Source organism: Glycine soja, chromosome 5 (genome assembly GCF_004193775.1).
Source record: "Glycine soja cultivar W05 chromosome 5, ASM419377v2, whole genome shotgun sequence".
Taxonomy (NCBI): domain Eukaryota; kingdom Viridiplantae; phylum Streptophyta; class Magnoliopsida; order Fabales; family Fabaceae; genus Glycine; species Glycine soja.
In genome coordinates this window covers 159936-183738 of record NC_041006.1, presented here as the reverse complement: position 1 = coordinate 183738, position 23803 = coordinate 159936, and the positions used below count along the sequence as shown (strand labels likewise).

Here is a 23803-nt window from a genome sequence, read left to right as displayed (position 1 = left end):
TAGAAAACTTTTTTAGATATATTAAATTTAAATTTTTTAGGGATTGTTTGTTGAAATAAATAAAAAAATACAACAAGATATAAAAATCCTCATAAAAGTTTGGTTGAAGTAAGTTCTAGTATAAAATAAAGTGTATCATGTCAATATACATGATTTTATAAGGCTACTAAATGATTATACATAATTTTACACTAATAAATGATTATTTTAAAAATTAATAAATATAACAAATTATGATTGATTGGAAAAAGAAATTAACAACAAAATCGGTTTCTAATATCTACCCTGATGTGGGACTCAAAGAGTATAGGTTAATTGAATATAATTTTGCATCAGTTATGATAGAAGATATATATATATATATGTGATGGGGGAAGATAGAGAAGAGAGGAGAAAGCAATGGGCATTGATAGTGAATACGTGATATCTCACAAGGCCTATGCGAGGGTGGGATTGCTTGGGAACCCGAGCGATGTCTACTACGGCAAAACGATAGCGTTAAGCGTCGCCAACTTCTTCGCCACCGTCACGCTGCGTCCCTCCGACCAGTTAATCATCCAACCCCACCCCCTCCACGATCTCCTTCATTTCTCATCGCTCCCTCAATTGGTATTAGTTCGAATTATTCCTTTATTAATGATAAAATAAGAATTTGATCAATTAACCTAGAATTCCATTCCATTCGATGCATGCAGGTCAACAGGTTGAGCTCCCAAGGTTACTATGGAGGCGTGCGATTGCTTATGGCTATTTGCAATGTCTTCTACGCGTATTGCAGAGAGAACGCCATCGATCTTGGCGACGACAATTTCACTCTCTCCTACGACACCAATATCCCTCGCCAGGCTGGCCTTTCGGGTTCTAGCGGGATCGTGTGTGCTGCGTTGAACTGTTTGTTGGATTTCTACAACGTCAGGCATCTGGTCAAGGTGGAGGTCAGGCCTAACCTCATCCTCGCTGCCGAGAAAGAACTCGGGATTGTGGCCGGTCTTCAGGATCGGGTCGCACAAGTTTACGGTGGCCTTGTTTACATGGTAGCTACATTAATTCATTTCCATTTTAAATATACCCATCAATGTTTCTTCTTCTTTTTTATCTTTCTCTTCTTATCTTATCACAAATTTTATCATTTTTATATTTTTTCTTAATTTTATCTCTCTTCATAGATGCTGATAATAGATTAATGGGTGTCCATCAAATATTTTCCATTTGTTTCAAAAATTCATTTTCATGCACCAATTAACGATTTTAATAACTGTTCACCATTCCCCATTTTGGTTGCAACGTCCTTGTTTTTGGACTCACTGGGACCACTATTGGTTGCAACGTACTTGTTTTTGGACTCACTGGGACCACTATTGTTGCCGCAGAGGTCGCTGTATTAGTTGTTTTATTTTTATCCTTCAAATCAAATTCACGGTGGTGTGACCACTATTATGACTGCATAATGTCGAATTACTTTTAACTTTTAAGTAATTATTATACGTATATAGGATGACAATGTAAAAAAAAAAAAAAAACCTTTTACAGAGTCAGGGTATTCAATTCTTTTTGTTTTATTTCCATTGAAACTGTTTATTTCTTAATGTAGTACTAAATGAATGGCACTAAATAATGTTGCTGACTCACTTGCTCTGCTTTCATTTGATAGGACTTTAGCAAGGAAAACATGAATGAGCTGGGCCATGGAGTTTATGTACCAGTGGATTTGAGTCTCCTCCCTCCTCTGTATCTCATCTATGCGGAAAATCCTAGTGATTCTGGCAAGGTTAGTTAGTCACATGCAATGCCTTCATCTTTCTTTTAAATCTTTTCTATAAGTATAAATTTTAACTGACAGCAACATGTAGGTTCATAGTAAAGTACGGCAGAGGTGGCTTGATGGTGATGAGTTCATTGTGTCTTCCATGCTTGAAATTGCTAATATCGCCCAAGAAGGAAAGACTGCATTAGAAGAAAAGGACTACTCCAAATTTGCAGCTCTCATGAATCGAAATTTTGACCTGCGAAGGTGATTCAAGTTTTTCTATCTCATTTTATATAATATACATTTGGTTTTTTGACATAAAATAGCAGGTACAACAGTTTGCTAATATTTGGTTTTTAAACTTTTATCATGGCTTCAATAGCCACATTACTTTCTCATATTCTTCTGACAACTGCGAACACTAAACTACGACCAGCACATAGAATATGCTCTAAACTTTGTTTGTATAAACGTAAGCATTTATAAGAAGATAAAATATAAACACTCTTTTCTAACTTCTCCAAGAACTGAGGTACATAAGTTCATTTTAACTTGGAGGAGTTTAATTCCCAACCATCTGATCAACTCCACCCATCAAATCACATTCCATAACCATCTGAAGTTGGGTGTCTCACTACCCTCAGCAAATCTCAAGACTAGGGGTCTGCTCACCCAATAGCCGATGGAAAGGAATTATGGGTCCATCAACTAACATCCGAGCAAAGTAACTAATGGTGCCTAATACACTCTTCAATTAATGTATCTCTAAAAATTCATTAATTTTGTTTACCCTAACTGATGAAATGGAAATGTGGAGTTTGCATTAAAATTGGTTGTTAATGTTGGGATATTGTACAGGTTAATGTTTGGAGATGATGCCCTCGGTGATTTGAACCTAAAAATGGTAGAGGTTGCCAGAAAGGTTGGAGCTGCGTCAAAATTTACCGGTAGCGGAGGAGCTGTTGTTGCATTTTGTCCTGAGGGGACTTCTCAAGTGAAGCTTCTCGAGGACGAATGTCAAAAAGAAGGATTTGTGATACTACCTATTGAACCTCTTCCTTCTCGTCTAAATGAAATTGACTTGAAAACCTTGCAAATAAAGTAATCTATATTGAGGGTTTGAAAAATAGTTCTCAACAAAATAAAATTTCCATTTACTCAAGAACGCGGGTTTAAAGCTGGTGGGAGTTGGCATACTCAAAGCGCAATGTAAGTTTGTTCCGTTTCGTTGAGAGAGGATCAAACTTTGAAGTTGCTTTTGATGAGGGTGGATCTGAGAGTTTGGTTTGTGGTATATTGCTTTTGGGGTGTTTCTAATACCGTATATGAGACGTACATGTTACCTTCGTATCACTTGTCTGGTCAATTTCGTAAATCTTGTGCGCAAGTTGGTTACGCGGAATAAGAATTGGTTTACCTATCAAAAGGAAAATTCAATCTGCCATTTGTTTTTTGCGAAAAACAAAATTATGGATTGAATTTGTTAAATAAAAGCTGCATTTTAATGTACGGAGATGTATGTTCAACCCACGTTTTATTAGTTGAACCAACTTTAGATGCAATGAGAAGGTCTGTTTGTTTTAAAAGTTAGTTAGAATTGACTTTGTTTTTCATGTCTAAAACGTTGAATTGCCTATAAAAAGATGTCTAAATAATTCAATGAACATGGAAACATGTTTTCCATTTTAAAAAAACGCGAGAATTGAAACAAATGGAGACTAATTTAATCATGTCTCATTAGATAGGCTATAGACACGGACTATAGTTTGCCCGATTAAGGATAAAACTACAAAAGGATTGAAAATTGCAACCAGCTTGGTTCATGTAGAATAAAACCTATTTGTAGTTTGTCCTAATTACAGCAATATAGCTCATTACTTGTCATGTCTTGTAAAACCGTTAGCAACTTTTTACACATTGTAATGCTGCCAAGTAGAAGCAATGTGAAAGGGTGTATTGAACTTGCGTTCAAACTAAAACAGATTTTCAAGCAACACTTAATGTACCGTTTTCTTTAATTATCCTTATTGAAAATCCGGTGTACATTTCACTACTTTAATATAACCTACATTTCTTAAATTACTCCGAATCACTCATCTCTGTTTTGTTTGTGCCTAATGTTTCATTACTCCAAAACCATACATTAATTTTAACACTCAAATCACTGGTGGAATGAAAACAGAGAGAATTACAAAAATTCTATTTTCAAGGACATCATCATACAATAAATTCATGATATCATCATGTATTGAAGGTCAACCAGTAGTAAGGATAAACAAAAATAGTGTCTTATCATACTCAAAAAGAGAAGCAACAGCAAGAAATCAATCACATAATGGCATTAGATTCTAGAAATTAATGAACTTTATACAAAACCACAGGATTCCATCTTAGCCTCCCCCACCTTTTAAATTCATCATTTATGCTCATCATTCATTCGATATAGTCGATAACAATTCAATCTAAAGATATTTACCACTCTGCCCAAATGCCTAATCTACAAGACATCACCGTGCCACTACTACAGAGTTACACTTACAAATAATAAAATTGCTAGTGTGAAGACCATCCTTTTTCTTTTCTTTTCTGCTTCTTCACATTCATAACCAAGAGTGTATGTAATGCAGTAGCAGCTTCAATCATCAACACCATCATATAACCCTTGCATAAGTTCGAGCGGCGAAGCCCAGATTGGAAGATCAAACAAGGTTTGTTTAAGCTGTTCTTCTCTCTTAACGCACACTGTTTCTGCTATGTCGCATAAATTTGACACATCACGAATTATTGCTTCCTGCGCCTCCACCTGTTGGCACAAAATATCGCATAAATTTCACCCTCAATTTGACACATCACTAAGCTCATTATCGCTATTCACTACATATGCAATTCGATTATGAACCCTATAATTACAAGTGGAACCTAGAACTTTGTGAATCTAGCAAAATTAGGTCAAGGATTTAGTAAATTGAGGGTTTTTACCTGCAATAGGAGGTCGTGGAGGAGGGAGCTACCGGCGGAATCGGAGGACGAGGAAGTAGAAGGAAGAGATAGGGATAGGTTTGGTTGGGGATGTTGTTGAGTGGTGCGTTGTTGCATTGAGCGCAAGGTGTTCAACAAGGTTTCCCAAAGAAGAATCTCTTTCTCGTACTTAGATTTGAGCTTCAATAGGGTTTGTTTCTTCCGCTCTCTCAGGAGCGTATCCGCCGGCTCTTGGTCGGGAACGGAGGGCGGCGAGGGGGAGTGGATGCGGCGGCGCTTGCGCTTGAAGACGAAGCCGTCGTCGTTGCGGAGCTCCCACGGGTCGTCTTCCATTTTGACGTTGGATTTTTCCTTGCAATAATATGCCGCTACTACCCTTTCCCTTTATTTATTTTTCATTACACACAATTGCTATCAATTCTCTGACTTTAATTAGTAGTACCCTATAAAATTTAACATCTTGGTTTCTTTTTTGTTTTTGCGCTGTATAGTCATAAGATTGATTTTTAAAGTAAGAAAATTATTTTAAAAGTGATGAGTTATAATTTGTTAATATAAAAATATAAATATTTACTTATAAAAAAACTCGCATAACTTGTGAATATTTTGTTTCTTGTAACATATAAATAAAAATAGTAAATAAGAGTGGGATTTGTGATTGAGAATGCTGAAAGCAAGCTCTCTATCCTTTCTGGTAGCAATGCCCTCTGCAACTGCAAGCTTCGGATTCTTCTTCTGTCGACAACGCCTTTCTTCTTCTTTCCCCTTCCCTCCGCGTCCAAGACTCCTCTCCACCACTCCCACCCCATACCCTCTCCAATACGAACTCATCATCAACCGTCCTTCTTACCCCGACTCTCCCCGCCCACCACCTGCTCGACCTATTGACTCCCCTGAACCCGAACTCAACAAGGCCCAGAGGAAGTACTACAACAAACGCAGAAAGAGGATGTACGGCTCCGACGAAGATGAATCCCGACGCCCCGACGAGACCTTCGTGGAGTTGAAGCCCGAGGTGGTGGACTTTCCCACTCTGCACAAGAGGGAGGAAGAGCTTTACTTCTATGACGCCTTTACTTATCCCTGGGAGAAGGACAAGCATTACAAGATGGTTTACCAGCTGGAGAAGAAGTACTTTCCTGATCAATGCCTCGACAAGGCGTTTCTCCAACCGGGACAGTCAAATGCTAATGCTAATGGGAAGGGAAAGGGTAGGAAGAAAGTTGTTGGTGGTGGCGGTGGTGATGAAAAGTTGGTGTTTTTTGAGGAGGGGAATGTGGAGGAGAAGGGCGAGGAGAGTGGAAGTGGAAGCAGACAACTTAAGGAGAAGAAGGTTGAGGACTTCTTCAAGGGTTTGAAGAAGGATCCTAGTCCTAGTCTTAACAAGGATGTTCAAGTTGGAGAGCCTTTTCTCTCCTCAAGGAGGACTGGTCTTCCTCCCGTCTGGGATACTCCTCATGGCACTGTGCTCTTGGTCAACAAACCAAAAGGTCACTCTACTTACTTAATTGTGCAGAATGATTGTTGCAAAATGCAAGTTTGGGCTGGGAGAGATATAATTACATGGTCCGGAACTAATATGGTCTTGACCAATCTCTATGTAACATGAAATCTAGCTTTCTTAACTCTTTTTCACAATAAGAAAATCTCAATTATGTGTTTCATAAATACTGGTCAGGACCATGGACACATGGTGGTCTTGGATCATGTAATATTTTCTCGTGGTGGAGTGGACTATCATTGTTGCTAATGATTAAGTGACTTCCTCTTAGAATAAAAACATACTGCAGTAGTAGTGCTAATGGTTTACGTTGTCTAAGCTTCATTGTTTTGGTGGTGTCCTTGTTATTGATTTCATAGGATATTAGTTTGATTAAAATCTTTGTTTATTTGGTGGTGTCTAAGCTTCAAGTTGTCATTTTGGTGTGTTAATGGAAATATATATATATATATATATATATATATATATATATATATAACTGGCTTGTAAATTTTTGGCAGGTTGGACTTCATTCACGGTTTGTGGAAAGCTGCGTCGCCTTGTCAAAGTGAAAAAGGTTCTTTTCCACCACACGTCTTTATGTATGTTTGCTTCTCCTTGTAGGCTTATATCGTTAATTTACAGGTAGGTCATGCTGGGACTCTTGACCCAATGGCTACGGGTTTATTGATTGTTTGTGTTGGTAAAGCAACGAAACTGGTAGACAGGTGATTCAAATTCAAAATTTGTTTCTGTTTGAGTACCAACTAGTGATGCCTGTTTCACTATCGTGTGGTTTTGTTTTGTTCGAAATGTTAGATCTGAGCAACTTTTCTGTTTCAGATATCAAGGGATGATTAAGGGTTATAGTGGGGTTTTCCGCTTGGGGGAGGCTACTTCAACATGGGATGCTGATTCACCAGTGAGTTAATTTATTTTTCTCATGTGTAAGTTTATGAGCCTGAAAAGAAAATGTACTTTTGTCCATCAACTAGAACTACATAAGTTCATGTATAATCAGTTCTTAACATTTTCAGCAAAAAGGTGAATCAGGTGCATCCAAATCTAATACTTGATATTCATAAGTGGAGTAACATAATTCACCAGTTAAAGTTCAAGGCTGGATTATAGCGCGTTAATGAATCTTTATCTGCTGTCATATACATACATGTATAAATCACAAGTTTTTTTAAGGACTAAAGAACAATTCCACTGTGATCCCAATGAAATTTTTTTTTATTTGAACAATCTAATAGTTAGTGATATATTTTTTTCAGAAGTGATACACTGTCCTCAGAACAATTCTTGTGACTGAACTGTTAATCTATACATTCTAAAATAAGTCACTTTTTCTCTTTGTAAGACCAAAGAATTAAAGTTTACACTGATTATGGGAGTATGCAATGCTGTCTTGGAATCATTCCTGTGACTGAACCACCGATTATTCGGTATACCATCCTTTTTTTGGATACACACTCGTCTAAAGTTTAATTTAATTGCAAGACTGGGGACAGTGACAACTGATCTTTAGAAAAATTTGTCAAGATTGCTTTGGTAGCACTAATAAAGCACACATCACAATAACTATGTGCAATATTTTCACTCATAGGCCAACTTAATTTGTAGGTCATTCAACGTGAGCCATGGGAGCACATCAAAGATGAAGATATAAAGAGAAATGCTTTGTCCTTTTCTGGGGAGATTTGGCAAGTTCCTCCTATGTTCTCAGCTATTAAAGTAAGAACTTTTGCCATTTCTGAATCATTTGATTTTCATAATTTCTTTTAAATTGAGGTTTTGGGCAAAGGGCAGAAGTATGTTTTGGCTAGTATGTTATCTAAATAACTTTAGGGTATTAAATTTGTAACTGACGTGTAACTTGGTGTGAATTGAGACTACATTAATTTAAATATTTAAGGTGTTAAAAATTGCAACTTTAGGTATTATTTGTAATTAGTTTTCAACTTACTTTAGCTGTTTATGCATCAATATTATCAGCATCATGCTTCACATCTGAAGAAGTTAAGCACTGGTAATTTTTCGCATTTCTAAAGACTTGACTTGTGAGAAAACAGAATAGTTTCGTTTAATTCATGTAACTGGCTCCACCAATTGTGAAAAAATAATTTTCTTCTTGTTGCTGTTGTTGTATCTCCTTTCAAAACTCGTGTTTTATTTTATGTTAACTACTGAGCCAACTGGTCCAGTTCCTTACATGTTGTCACTATAGGTTGGAGGCGAAAAGATGTATGAGAAAGCAAGGAGAGGAGAAAGCATTGAACTTTCACCCAGACGAATATCAATTTTCCAGTTTGACATAGAGCGTAGCTTGGATGACAGGTAACTGTTTGGTTGCCTCCATGCTAAACTCCTTGCTGCCCTTGAATCAAGATTTAGGTTGATGGTTTATAACAGTTGAAATCATGAATACTAGACAGCAAAATCAATGCACTTCATTGATCGCCCAATTCTTTGCTATTAACAATTTAATCAAGAAACCTGAACTGTCATTGCTATGATCATTCTTTGCTATTACAAAAATGTAGAGCAAATTTATCTACTATCTTAAACTCTAGGGTGAGTTTTGTTAAGAGGCAAGCTAATCTTGTAGCTCACAACCTAGCAAGGGCTTCAAGATCTTATGCTAGCTCTCATGTTTTTGATTATATCCCTTCTTGTATCGTTTCCCAAACTATGAATGAAATGATATAACTATTGTTCCTCTAAAAAAAAAACAAAATCCAGTTTGAGTATAAATCCTCAACCGCATCCCTTTCTTATGCCCTCAACAACTTCATTGGCCAATGAATAAAAAAAATAACTTAATTGGCCATGAGGGCAGTACCAAGAATCTGTCTGCCAAAGTGGCAGGGTTTACTCGGGACTAAATTGTAGAAAAATGTATTTAATACCTGGTAATGGAATGATTACTACTGATTGAACTTCAAACGTAAAGCACACAGGTTAGAAACATGTTTTTAATACCCGATAACAGATTATTTGTTTGGATCATAATAAAAGTTTTTTACCTAGAGAGAGCTTTCTTCTTATAAAAATGTATCTTTGGGAATTATCTGCTTTTAGAGTTAGGGTTGATTTGTTCTTTTGACCCTGATATCTTTGTGTTATTATTTTTGCAGACAAAATTTGATTTTTAGAGTGACATGTTCCAAAGGGACATATATTCGGTCACTCTGCGCTGATTTTGGGAAGGCTCTTGGCAGGTATTAGTTTATTATTTTTTACTTTCTAACAACGAAAGCAACATGACATATTGTCATAAAGAGAGCAACATGACATGCAAAAATATTGTCAGTCTCGTGTTATAATTCCATTCCCTCATTTATCTGTTGATTTAATCTGCTTTTTAGCTATGATGATTTAGTGCTTTTCTGCTAGAGTTGGGTTTTATTCCTAAGTTGCTATCAGCAGAGACAAAAGTATATGCTAAGGAATAAGGATTGAGTAATATTGGAAGGGCTTGCTTGTGCTTATGTACTAGCATGCATATATGCACTCTATCTGACATAGGGAATTTGGGTTCACCAGGTGTAATATTAAATATTTTTAGTGAAGTATCGATTTTTAAGTTTAGTCTGCAGTATTATGTTGGGGGAAACAATGAATGGTCATGAAGATGAGAAAATACTATAATATCCTCCTACAATAACATCAAAGTTGTGTGGCTATTGTTGATTTTATACTGTAATTTTGCAGCTGTGCCCATTTAACTGCTCTCCGAAGAGATTCAATTGGTAAGTAGTTTTGGCCGCTGAGGTAACATTCAAGAATCATTGAGTGTAAATGTTTATATGGTCCTCTTCTCTTCTCTTCTCTTCAGGGCAATATTCAGCAGATGATGCATGGGAGTTTCAAGAGCTGGAAGAGGCTATCACCAAAAATTATCTCTAACTTCTCTGGTCTATTGCTACCTCTCATGATGATGAGATTCAGAGTCATGACATGCACTTTTCTTTTTTGGGTACAAACATGCAAAGTGTTTTACGGGTTGTTTAATTGGAGAAAATATTTTTCTATTTTCATTTTTTTCTTTTCATTTTTAATTACAAAAAAAAAAGATCTTATCTTCATTTTGTTGTTTTAAAAATTTGCATAAGAAGCAGTAAATACAGAAAAGTTAAAAGTAAAAATAAGAAAAGTTTTCACGAACAACTAAATGACTCCTTATTATTTCTTAATTTTTACCCTAACTTTGTTAAAGTCTTAACACTTAACTTTTTAATCCATGATTATATAATTATACTTTATGTTTTAAAGTGTAATTCTCTCACTTTAGAGGAGACAAACCCATTCACACTTGATTACAACTGTTACTAGGTTTGTGAATGAGCCCATTAATTTTGTATAGAAAAACATTTAATATCCCATTAATTAAATAAATACAGAAACATTAAATAGTAATAACTGATCCTTAATTCATATTGGGACGTTGAAGATATACACAAATTACCATAATTTATGTGTTTTTGCAAACCTTTATATATCAAGAAACTCATTTTGAAGTTATGGTATCAAGCTATTGAGAAATGGTTTAAATCACCAAAATTACGTTAGTACTCTCTATGTTGCAGTGTTGTTAAATTGCTATGTTGTTAACGATTCTTCTTGCTTTGCAGTTGAAGGGCAGTGAAAGCGGAGTTTTACCTTCCAAAGTAAACATTGAAATAAGCATCTTCTTAACTATGAAGTACCTGCGTCTTAATTGCAACGACAAGCATCATAATCTCGGCCGTCAAATACTGAATGTTGGTGTAACATATAGTTTTATTGTTAGGCCTAATGCCTTTTCAAATATAACCTTGTACTTTTGTCGCTTTATATGCTATGGAGCAGTATATTATTTTTTACATTTATAGACAAGATCGAGATAGTTGATAATCGGTGTTCTTGGGAGATATTTGAGGTCGGATCCTGTAAGATTAATCTGAGGTCTCGTGAATGCTTTTTTGTGGAATACAATACTTATAGGAAGGAGGTAAACTTGTGGAACAGAATAATAGTTTCTTCTTTTGATATTTGAGATGGGATCCTGTAAGATTAATCTTGTAACTTTTCTATGTATTCCTGAAATTTATGGAGATTAAAGGATAATTTAATAAAATAATATATTATATGTAATACATATATTGTTATCCTTCAACTTATTATAGAGAAACATTATTAAGAAACTATTATATGAATTATTATCATAAACACTCGGTTATGTTTTACAAAATTAACTGAAATATTTGTTAAAAATTGAAAAACTAACTATAATATAAAAGTTAGAAAATTAATTAGTTGAATCATAAGTATTTGAAGAAATTATATATTGAAGTAACTGAAAAATATATAATTATAAAAAGGATAAAAATAAAAAAAATACCTTAATTAAAAAAGATTAAAAATGAAATTAATAAATGTTCAAGAAGGAAAATAAATATAAAAAAAATTAAAAGTTAACAGTTAGTAATTTAAAAAATATTATTTCAAATAATGTCTTAAATACCATTAGAAATCATTAAAAAAACTTATTTATGAAATAGTCAAATAAAATTTTCAATTATTAAAAAAAATTAAAAATTAACTTATATGTGTTAAGCATTTTAGTTCTAACATTTTTTTATTAGATTAGAGTAGTGCTTCGTAACACAAGATGATTTATTATGAGAGATGTTTACATTTACTCATTTAGTGCATAATTACAACTCCAATTAAATACTAAAAAAAACTAAGTATGCTTTAAACAATATTAAAATATTTGGATAAGCCACTTCTTAAGTTGGTAATTAGATGTCATAGGTTGCAAAAACTTGTAAAATTTGTCTATTAAACTTTATTCTAGATAACCTTCTCTCCAACTCAACCACCCCTTCTAACTAATAATTAACAGACTTTAAATAACTTTAATAATTATTTTTTAACTATATGTATAATTTTGCTAACCGTTACTTCATGATCAACAATTAAGGAATTAAAAATGATTTTTCAACTAAGGGCAACGAATAGCAAAACTGACACATGCGCATGCGCATTTGTGTGTATGCCGTATCTTCACCTTATATGTTGTATATACATACATGTAGGAAAAGGAAGTTGAATGTTTAAGTTTTTTTATTAACAACAACGTTCCTAATTATATAGTTTGAAGTTTAATCACATTTAATATTTTTTATTTTTTCACAAAAGTATATTATACGAGAATTGAATTTACATTTTTTTTTAACAAACTTAATGTGTGTTGACAACTTAGTATGTCTTTTTTCATAGGATAAAATTGAATATTTAATACTAACATTTGTTTTGTCATATATCTAAGAACAGGAGTATCTCTCTAATTCACTAACTTAAAAACTAATTTCACTTAGGATTTGTAATTGTTGTTAATTCAATAAAATTTTACATACTATAAATATAGGTGTTTTTTTTTCGAAAAAAAAATTAGTGGCGTCTCTCTTTGTTTTTTATCAATTCTTGATTTTTTAAAATAAGATTTTAAGTTCAAGCCTTATCAATAAAAAATGTGATTAAAAAAAAATCTCATACTAAAGATGATAAAAGATACCACACACCATTATATTTTGATAAAAAAAATACTCTTTATAATAATTAGTACAGTCAATTATTATCTTAAGATATGTGCATTCTTTAAATGATAAGTAGGTATAAATAGAGGATGTATAAGACATAACTTAATTATAATAATTTACACATGTAAAAAAAATCCTCTAAAAGAAACAAAAATAAATAAATAAATAAATAAATAAAGCTAATTTTCTTTCCATTATCCTTTTTATAGTTCCAACTAAAAATGTTAAAATGAATTAAGTACGATGCATGAACTAAAATAACATGACAAAATATGTGAGTTGAGTTAGGGAAATAAAAAATAATTTTTCTTAGTGGAAGACCGACAACTCATAATGGGTTGAGTCAGACCTTTAATTGAAATACTCGTTATAAGCTACTTGACTGGTTGACCCTAAAGTCCTGAGATGCTTAGAGCCATACAAAATCATATATAACTGATTAATTGATCCACAGACCACGCAATTGTTTTTCAAGGAGAAAAAGAGCAAAACCGGGGATCAAGAACTGAAATACACAGCAAATTTATTCAATGAATTTCTTCGACACACACACATATATATATTAACTTGTTCAAGCTAACAAACATATAGTCACTCTTAAACAGCTAGCTAGCATCGATCATTTTCTTATTCTGCAATACTGACTGATATCATTCTTATATATATATATAATTTCCAGCCAACAGGGTTTATTACATACTATATATGATATGATATGAAGGTAATTAACAAGTTGGAAAGGGAACCCCACAAGAGCTAGCAACCCTTCTGGAGCCAGGAGAATTGGCATATGGCCTTAGACTTGGGTTTTTGAGGTAACCACAGAGGCATTGCCTTTGTTCCCTCACCTTCTGGCAACAAATTGTTGATGGTGGTTGAGAGGAAGTTATTGCCCCCAAACAAGGACTCAGCTCCACAGGGGTACAAGTCACAGCCTCTGCCTTGGGACTCACCTCCACCAGAAGCTGCACTGCCACCATCACTATTGCAAACCCACACACCTTCTTCATCATCATGTTCATATGCATGCTCTCCTGATTTGATTTTATTCTCTACTTAGTTGCATTTTATATGTGCTCAAACTATGCTTTTATATGGAAACAATTCAAACATGGTCTGTGGGGTGGACTGAAAGGTAAACGTCTAAGGTCCCCACTTGTCGTGCTAAAACATAATGACAATAAGTGACCACCGTACGTGGGCTGTGTTCACACTGAAACGTTGATGAAATGGTAAAATGTGGAAAAGTCTAAAGTCTAAAAACACACAATTGTGGCCCTATTGTTACAAGTCATTCTTACTTTCTTGTTCTAGACAATCCTTGTGGAAGGAAGCAAGCAAGGAAGAACGAAAATATTAGCATGACATTTATTAGAATTTACTGTATAGTTGGGGAAAACTTTCTAACTCAGCTTCTTATTGTTAAAATTTAGTATTTGTGGTTTCTTGTTGGACAACACATGATTCTTTAAATGATTGTAAACTAACTTTATACAGACCCAATCCAAGTTATGTTGAATTTACACGGTTAATTCGACTTGACTTTGTTTAACAAGTGGGTCCAACTTAACATTAACAAACTCTAGAGAACTTTTGGAATTAAGTATAGTTGAAAAACAAATAAAATTAAACTTAAGAGAACAAATTAAAATACACATTAACAGAACTATAGAAACCAAAGTAAAATCCATTTCAAAAAGAACCCAAAGTAAAATTAAGTTTAAAATAAATAATTACATGTTAAATAAGTTAATTTACAGTTTTAACCAAAGTGAAATGAAGTTAATTGCTTAACTCCTTTTATACGCTAGCTAACTTGACCAAGACTTTTTTCCCCCTTATAGGTCAACTCACTCTTTTTCCCCTTCTGTTCCAATTTAGTAATTTGTCATTTTGGTATCTACACAATGAAAGTATAAAAGAAAATGATTGGGAATTAACAACGATCGATGAGACCTACAACTCCTATCGTTAGAACTTAGAATTAGACCTCAACACTCATTCTTTCTTTAGATACAACTGCAATGATATGGCAAACGGTATGTCCGTATGTAATTTCCCCATTAAAGGAATTTCAATGAAAGATTTCGATGATATAGGATAGTTATGGGGTCAATTTGGGAGTGATTAGGGGATAAGACAGTAATGAAACACAGCCAGTTGCGTGTAGCTTATCTTCATCAATAGTCAAATTATGTTGTAATCTTTCCTTAGGAATGCAGTAACGCCAAAGAAAATACCCCCTTATTGCTATGATGTGGTGGTGGACGAGTGGGTTGGTGATGCATATAAGATTGGAAAAATATACTTATATAAAAAGGGAAAAGAGATAAATAATTGATATAATCAATAATGTTATGAGAAAAAAAACGTATGGATGGAAAAAAGTAGTGTGGATAGGACTTTTTGTTACTTTAATTAGTGTCCAAAAATTATGAAGAAATTAAAATGTTTAAGAATTAAGAAAAAAGTTAATTACTTGTTACTTTAGCTTGTGTACATATGAATGAACTAAAACACTTGTATATAGAATTTTTTAAATAAGTTACTATTTTGCAAGCTAACTTCACGCAAACCTTTTTTCCTTGTGGATTAAGTCGCTCCTTTTTTTATCTTTTCCTTTACCAATTTAGTAATTTGTCATTTAATTGTCATATGAACACAATAAAAGAATGTGTTCTTGCGAAACTAATTATCTGCTAAAGTTGTCTCAGGTCTCATCTATTCCGATCTCCTCTTCATACACCCATCTCCTTTCCTTTAATCGATCTCTTCACCGCTATGCAATAATGGTACTTGTACAAGCATCATTTTGTAATAGTTTAATAGTACTCTTGAACAACATCATTTTGTAATTCATTCGCGCGGTAGTACTGACTGATACCATGCATTCTTATATATAAATACACAAACCATCACATTATAACATGGAGTATAATAATTAATTAACAAGTTGGGAAGGGAACCCCACAAGCTCTAGCACCAGGAGTGTTCACATATTGCCTTAGACATGGATTTTTGAGGCAACCACATAAGCATGGCCTTCTGTTCTGGCAACAAGCAAGGACTCAACTCCACACCCCTTTCAAATGGCTTCAACTGTTGGTATATTATATTTTAGAAGATACTTATAAAATACAAATAATCACTAAAAACACATTATATTAGATTATCAAGAGGGATTAAGAAGAATACCTAGATTCATAATGATTGATTAAACAAATGCAACGGAATCTGAACAATAGTCATAAACAATTGGTTTAATGACATTCTTCAACTAAATAACTTTATTTTTTATGGGACTGTTGTTTTCTCTTCAAATGAGGAAATGAGAAATTGTTTCTTGATTTAATGTATTAGGGATCATAATTGTGTCTCAAGTTTTAAACCTATTAGGATTTTCATTATCTCCTAATGGATTAAACTGATTTTTGCTCATTAAACTCATATCAAATTTTTGTTGATATTAATTAGTAATTATAAAATTCCTAACATCATCTGCTCAGCACATGCCTGGTTGAAAAACACTCTTAATCAATTTCTTTTACCTTGATACATGTTTTAATATGAAACTTATTCACATTGTAATAATTTAAAATACCTAACAACAAATTTAAAAACCTAATTATCTATCAATTATACTAAACCGTGTCTATTCTCATCTATCATAAAAGGAAACTGAACTTTGGTTTGTAAATGACAAAACTGCAATTCAATTAGCAATTGGCAGATTCAATTTAGCTTTCCAATCTACTAAATTATTCTCATTTTCAACTCTTATCACAAAAGAATCACTATAAAAAGATTGAATTGTTCCCCAAAACAGAAAAAAAAAATCTTCCTATTTGAGAAATAAAAAAAATTGGATGTTATGACAAGGCAAAAATGCATCTTATTCGTCTTGGGATTTTCCCTTGGTCCTAAGTATGTCGCTGAAATGTCCCAGCATGATGCGCTTTAATCTAGTGTCCTCTGGTTGTGGTTGTGATGTAGCAGCAGCCTTGTTGGGGTATACAACTCTCTCTGGCTGTGGCTGTGCTTCTGTGCTGTCTTTCTTTCCAAGCAAGCCACCATCACCAAAGAAGTTGCTCACTGATGATGCAATCCCAAGATGAGAAGCCATCGACTTGCTTGCACCACCACCAACACTTGCCCCAGATCTTTCCTTCATGATGATTTCAATGGCTTCTTTGTGTGCTGGATCCAGTGCATCCAAATCTTTTAATAGGTTCTGTATAGCTGGCAGGAGGTAATCCCGAACACTATTTGCAGGAAGATCTATAACATATATATACTCAAAATAAGAAGAAATGTGATAGGAAGGAAATGCAAGAGTAATATACTTCCTGAGTGCTTAATTATAAGATTTTTTTTCAAAAATTTATTTGTCCATTTTTATAAAATCCGTTTCTAATTTCTAAATGTATTAATCTTTTTTTTTCTCTACATATCCTTTATTTAATTATTCTCTCCAAACATTAATGAGAAACAATTAAATAGATAAAGAAATTAAAACAAACGATAATACAATTAATTGACAGATTTAATGTGATTAATTAAATTAACTACTCTTAATGACTTGAATTAATTGAAAGAGTCTTATAAGTAAAGAGAAAGAGGTATATATTTAGTTGAGCTAACCTGTAGCATCCAAAGCCCGGATTGCCTCACAAAATGCATTGGCTCTTTCTTGCCGAAGCATCAAATCACTAGAAGCAGCAGTAGGCACGGCTGTAAGTTGAGAAATCTTGGATAAAAGATGTACATCAAGATCAAGGTTAAGAAACAAACGGCACGATTTGAGAAAGCCAACATAAAATGCAAATGATAAACCTAGGCACATTTCTGAACATTTTCCTTTCGACACACAAAAAAAGTTAAAGGATATAATCTCTAAGTCGTTCTGTTGTATGTGGTACTGCAACCACCAATGCACGAATGACAGCAATAGTAGCTTCATGGGATCCATCTTCAAGAAAAGCACCCATTTGAACACGTATCTTGTCAACTATCTGCAAGATATCATGTTTGGAGAGGAATTTGAAATGAGTAGCAGCATCAACATTTTAGCAACAAAAACCAAGGATATATATATATATATATATATATATATATATATATATATATATATATATCCTAGCGCCTGACTAGCGACAGATACCATCTCATTTTTAAAGCGTTGAGCCACTACACCAAATGGTTCAATGCTGGCACACTTCACATTGAGGTTTTGGTCAGATCCAAGAGTAATTAGAGCAGGCAAAGCATGAGTTGAAGTAAGCTTTGCATCAATATATGGCACCTATTATTGAAGACCTAGCTCTGTGTCAGCTTTGGCATTTATGAGATCTAACTAGAAGAAACTGAAAAAAAAAAACAGTAAGCTTACAATAGCTTTTAGAAGCTTGGCAGCACTTATTTTCATGTTCACGTTAGAGCTAACAACCATTTCCCACAGTATATTAAATATCATACCATGATTTTCTTCATATATGCTGCATTATAAGAAAGCTAATGACTCAAATCTGTTAAAATACTATAATCAGTTTTAAAAATATAAACATAGCCGAAGTGTGATATACAAACCAAATGAAGCGGACAGCATTAATGATCTCTACAGTGTGCTTTGTTGCCAGATTCTCCTTCAAACTGTCTTCTACTAACAGCTTTCTTGAGTAATCTTCTAATTGATTACGTTTTCCAGAAGCACCCAAAACACCAGCCAACAGAAGCGGTAGGACACACAATATAGAGAGCTTCTCCGAAAGAACAGATTTTGGTCTCAAACCTAAAGCAAACTGTCAAACATAAAGCAGTTATGTACAAATTTCACTGAATAATTGAAGAATCATTACCTTTAATTTTTGAATGTATGGCACTAGGAAAAAATGTCAAATCAGCATCATCTCCAACTGCTGTTAAAAATACAGGTAGCATGATGCATGTCGTATAGGAATCTCCAAACCTTTCAGAAACAGATAACAGAAACTGCAATTAAATAATTTTGATCAGAAATTATTCAGTTGCTTTAGCTACAGAACTTACAAAGTTAAAAAAACAGAAAAAATAGACAAGTGACCTTTGAAATTCGGCTCCGTAGATTATCTTCTTTCCATGGTAACAAGCAAGCCAGCTGTATCAATTTAGGAAAGCACTCAACATGCATCCATTCAAATGCATCCCATTCAACATGTCCCCTAGCAAAAGTGGAAACCACTCAAGATCAGTCACAATTTTGGTACTGCAGTCAAGCATAGTTTGTGTTTCTACATATGCATGCCTTCAATACAATGAGTCAAGCATAGAAATCTAGTGGGTTCTGGACACCAAACCTGACCTGCTACCTATTCATCCATTCACTTTCACCTATTTCCACCATTTTCCAAAAAGGAACTCGCATATGGAAGGGAGCAAGTGTGACATTAAGACCCAAAGATCAGTTGCATCAATTCTTTTACTGGAACTAATGTTATTATTTCAAAGTGAACACTTCATGCCAAGCTTACCTTGCATACAATTCAAACAATGTGGCAGAAAACACAACTTGTGTAGATTCTACTCTGGACAAGAAAGGACATGTCTCAATTGCTTTCTGGTGCACCAAAGGAAGCAATTCCATCAGCATTCTCAATAGAACATCTATATTCCAGCGCTCTCTTTCACCCAATTCATGTAGATGTGACTCTATACACCCTTCAATTACAGAAAGAGGTGGACAATGCTGCAATGCAGGGGAGGAAATTCAACTCAGAAATAATTGCCAACAATGATATTAAGTTCTCAGCCACGAGCGACAATTGAAAGCACAAAGGAAAACAAATACCTGAGCAGAGCTCAAAATATGTGAGAATAAAACTCCCAAAATGTGGTCTAATTTGTTTCCCCACTTTATAATTGCAAGAACCAATTCCTTGAGAGTAGTTTCAACCACCACTCCTGAGGGATCACATATCAATTGGAACATCAACTCCTCCACCTAACAACAAATAAAACAAAGAATTGGACCAAGTCTTTATCTCTATTCCTTCTTAGTTCTTTTAAAAAGTTGTCATATTATGTATGAGAAGAGGGTAAAAGGCTCCATTCCCTATACTGTCCCGTCAACCTGTTGCAGAGCTTACATTGCAGTCAATTCTTTAAAGTCAGAAATCTTCTCCATGATTGCCTCGAAGCATATATAGTGAGGCTGACCTTGAAATATTTATCCATGTTTTGAAAAAGTGGAAGCAGCATAGCCAAATTATGAGCTGCGGCCTCTCGAACAATAGTGGCAGAATCTTCTATTAGTTGCTGCACAATAGATAAAATAAGAGAATCCCGAATCTCTGGCCGTACAAATTCTGCAAGTTCTCCACATGATTGAGCAACAAGTAGTCTACGCTCCTCGTACATGTGATTTATCTAAAATGCATAACAAGAAAACTGAAAACCCGGTTCCAAAGTCAGAATGGCAAACAGAAGTAAAAAATTATTGGCCAGAATATACTTGTTCCCAACATTGAGGAAGCAATTCTGTTTCTGTTCTCATTTCTCCAACATTCTTTGCAAGGCTGACACATGCCTGAAATGATCAAAGTTGCATTGAAGTTCGAACTTTTAAACTAACGTGAAAAACCAATATAACTTACATCCATTATTATGCGTCTCTGTTGTTCATCAGGACGCTTGATTAAATTAAATAATGTATGGGTCAAAGAATCCCGAGTGCTGCTATCCGGGTGGTGCTCAATTGCACACATCATTAGAGGAAGCAGTTCCTGCAACCAAACAACACTAATGCAACAAATGTTGAAGATTGCCTAAGTGTAAATAAATTATGTGAGTAGCCACCTCACGATGATTGATGAGGACATACGGAACAATTTTAGGCAAAGCGTCTGCAAGTATCTGAATGGTTCCTAACCCCTGTCAAAGCATAAACATACATAAGAAACTATACCCAAAAAAAAAAATCATTTAAAAAATCATCAGTCTCTCTCACTTATTCCTTTTGTTGGGGAGTGGGATTTTCACTCTTTATGTTTACACATGCACTTCATTACTGGCAATGCAGACCATGAGATACTGCTAATTTATTATTTTTAAGACAAGAACATGCCCTGACAAAAACAAATCCTGACCATTCAGTTTCACTAAAGTAAAAAAAGAGTTTAATTTTTATCCACTATCAATGCGACATCTAAACAAGTTTTACCAAATCATTAGAAGAATTTGACTTGTTATCATAACCAAACTCTGATAAGAGTGCTGCAAAAATAATTGGATAATGATGTAAAAAAGTTAAAGCTAGACAACTAGAAACCAAAAGGTAATGATGTTTGAGGATTTCCTAAAGCAAAAGTAGAGTGGACTTGCCATCTTCTCGGATATTGCTTCATCATTTGCACTGTCTGATTTTGCATTTAACCTGTTATCCCCTTCTTGCTTGCCAACATTTTGTTCAGAGACATTATCAATATTTTCAAAAGCACTATTTCCATTTGCTGGATTAAATAATGCATGCAGTGCATCTTCGTGTTTATCAGTATATTTGTTAAGAGTTTGAGAAGTTGTTGATTGAGCATCTTCATCGCGTATGACATCTTGTGGTGCATCAACATGGTAAGAAATTGCACCTTGATCCTCATGAATCTCTCGCACTTTGTCTTCTATCTGCAGAGTTTCATTTTCAGAACCAACAAAATTTCCTGGTTCAGGAATTCCTATATTCTTTTCCTTCAACCGTTCAACTTCCATTTGCAATTTCTTAATTTCTTCCTTGTACTCATCTAAAGACACAGGTTGAAAATTGTCAACATCACTAACAACTAGACTATTTCCAGAACCAGACCCTTCAATACTCATTTTCAGCTTACTGATCTCAACTCTGCTAGCGTGGAGCCCTTCTCTTTGATTCTCCAAGGACTGCTTTAAAACTTGCACCTAAATGTTAACATTAGAAATAATAATAAAAATATGAGCATTGTTGAACAGTATCTCATAGATGTAAATAGAAACTACCATGTTCTCTTTTTCTTTAAGATCTCTCTGCAGTGCCTCCAAGGATTTAGTTAATGCTGCTATTTGACCATCGGCCAAATCTTTGTCCTTCAACAAGCTCTCCTTTTCTTGATTCAGCCTCTCATTTTCTTTCAGCAGTGTTATATTTTCTGGAACTTGGGCAATTTTTTCCTGCATATTTATATGTGCGTGATTCAACATAACGGTAATATGGATTTTCTAATCAATATTACAGGACTCATTTGGTTTTTCACATTTACCTTCATTTCAAAGGCCTATTAAAAATCAAATGAAGTCAATCAATTACTTCACATTATAAAGAAGTTTCATTTATTAAGCAGAAAGGAATGATTCAAAATGAAATTTACATTAACGGTAAGATTAAGAAGCCAAGTGAATCAAATAATAAACAACCAGCTGAGCCATTTATCAGCATTCAGCACTTGCCTACACCATGAATTAAATAATCACCTCAGCAACCTCTGAAGTTGATAAAAGATACTGATAATAATAATGACGCAAGGCTTGCGGCATTAATGCACTTGTATTCTGCCAATTGTCCAAGTTCTGGTCTGTAACCTACAGGAACAGTTAAGAGTTTAATTTAATTGTCATGCATGCATATAGTTAATCTCTTAATTTAACTGTCATGCATTGTCGGTGTAAATATTTTTATACTGATAACCAATCAGAAATAACTGTTGTTGTGATTTCATTGTAATTATTATTAAAATCAATAAACTCGTCATATAATAAAGATCTATTATTAGAAGGCATCATGGTTTTAAATTGTGGTCCGCAACCGCAATTGCAGCAGCAATATCATGGTATTTTGACACTCTGCAATTGCATCACTATCACAATTGCAGCCGCATCAGCCATGTTTTCCCACAATTGCCCGCAATGTGAAGGTTTTCTGGCTCACCACAATTCAACCACAACTGCAATTTAAAACCATGGAAGGCAGCATAAAAATAAAACCTTTACATGTAAAAAATCTTTACATTTAAATCAAAATCATGCATAAAATAGTTACACCTGAAAAAATAGAAAAAAGAAGAAGAAAGTGAAGTGAAGTACCTCTTCATAAAAAGTCATTGCAGTAAGACGGTAGCCAGCAATAAGCAAATATTCTTTGACAGCACAATTAAGATCTCGACGTTCTGTATCCTTTAGCGGTCCCAAAGAGGAAGCAGTGAAGGAGGAAGAATGATTATTGTTATGATTGGGTTTTTGTTCCTGAATTTGTCCCTCGGAAACATGTCCACTATTAGACTGAGGAGCTTCTGTACAGTGCACATATGATACGAAGAGTGAGTTACATTACATCGATTACATTAATAATTGAAAAGTGAATGTGATTCATGTTTTCAAATAGCGATCCGCAACCGCGGCCGCAGCCGCATTTTTCTGAAATGTAAAGGTTTTCAGGGTCACCGCAACCGCAATTTAAAACCATGATGTGATTGAAAAGGAAGGAAGGAAGGAACCAGCAGCATAGAGTTGAGATTTGAGTTTGGCAATGTCTTCGTTGGCGAGGCGCAGTTCGTAATCGGTGATGGACAACTTGTGGTCGGATTCGTTCTTGAGTTGGAGGAGAGTTTGTGGATCGGCAGTGGGGAGAGAGTTGAGGCGGGAGATTTGGTTGGGAGGGAAGCGGGCGGGGTCGGAGAAGTACTGTTGGAGGCGAATGGCCTGGTCGTGGCGGCCATCGTCCAGAAGTTCGTGGAGAAGCTCGAAGGCGGTGAGAAGGTAGTTCTCTTCCAACAAAAAGTTCACCACGCAGTTACACAGCGACGAACGCTCCACCTCCATTCTGATCTGAACCCTTTCTTTCTTACACTTCCGTTTCTTTTAACTGAAAATCGCGCGCTTTTCGCTTCTTCTTACACCACCAATCATTATCAACCAATGCAAAACATTTCTCTTGTTTTTTACTTTTTCATTTACGGTCATAAATTATTAGGGCAATTACTTAATGCACTCCATTTTTTTGTTTGGTACACC

The 23803-nt window shown here is 34.6% G+C and overlaps 3 protein-coding genes and 1 pseudogene across 4 annotated transcripts; 2 read left to right on the top strand and 2 right to left on the bottom strand.

Annotated features, from left to right (window-relative positions):
- The first annotated feature begins 364 nt into the window (after positions 1-364).
- LOC114411638 (glucuronokinase 1-like) lies at positions 365-3333 on the top strand. Its single transcript, XM_028375269.1, has 5 exons — positions 365-609; positions 696-1034; positions 1652-1768; positions 1851-2011; positions 2606-3333. The coding sequence occupies exons 1-5, from the start codon at positions 400-402 to the stop codon at positions 2850-2852; spliced, it is 1074 nt and encodes a 357-aa protein (XP_028231070.1). The 5' UTR covers positions 365-399; the 3' UTR covers positions 2853-3333.
- Positions 3334-4013: 680 nt separating this feature from the next.
- Positions 4014-5192, bottom strand: LOC114411639. The gene is made up of 2 exons (XM_028375270.1): positions 4727-5192; positions 4014-4550 (listed from the first exon to the last, which is right to left on the bottom strand). The coding sequence occupies exons 1-2, from the start codon at positions 5057-5059 to the stop codon at positions 4383-4385; spliced, it is 501 nt and encodes a 166-aa protein (XP_028231071.1). The 5' UTR covers positions 5060-5192; the 3' UTR covers positions 4014-4382.
- Positions 5193-5339: 147 nt separating this feature from the next.
- LOC114411637 lies at positions 5340-11323 on the top strand. 2 transcript variants are annotated; one of them, XM_028375267.1, is made up of 10 exons: positions 5340-6216; positions 6728-6783; positions 6852-6934; positions 7050-7128; positions 7833-7943; positions 8437-8546; positions 9347-9430; positions 9924-9961; positions 10048-10188; positions 10844-11323. In XM_028375267.1, exons 1-9 carry the CDS (start codon positions 5391-5393, stop codon positions 10116-10118), a joined length of 1458 nt encoding a protein of 485 aa, XP_028231068.1. In that variant the 5' UTR covers positions 5340-5390; the 3' UTR covers positions 10119-10188; positions 10844-11323. The 2 variants fall into 2 exon arrangements, with proteins under 2 accessions (XP_028231068.1, XP_028231069.1); XM_028375268.1 differs by having other exon boundaries at positions 8414-8546; positions 10844-11318.
- A 5189-nt stretch (positions 11324-16512) lies between these two features.
- On the bottom strand, positions 16513-23638 carry LOC114411636 (annotated as a pseudogene).
- Between the last annotated feature and the right edge of the window lie 165 nt (positions 23639-23803).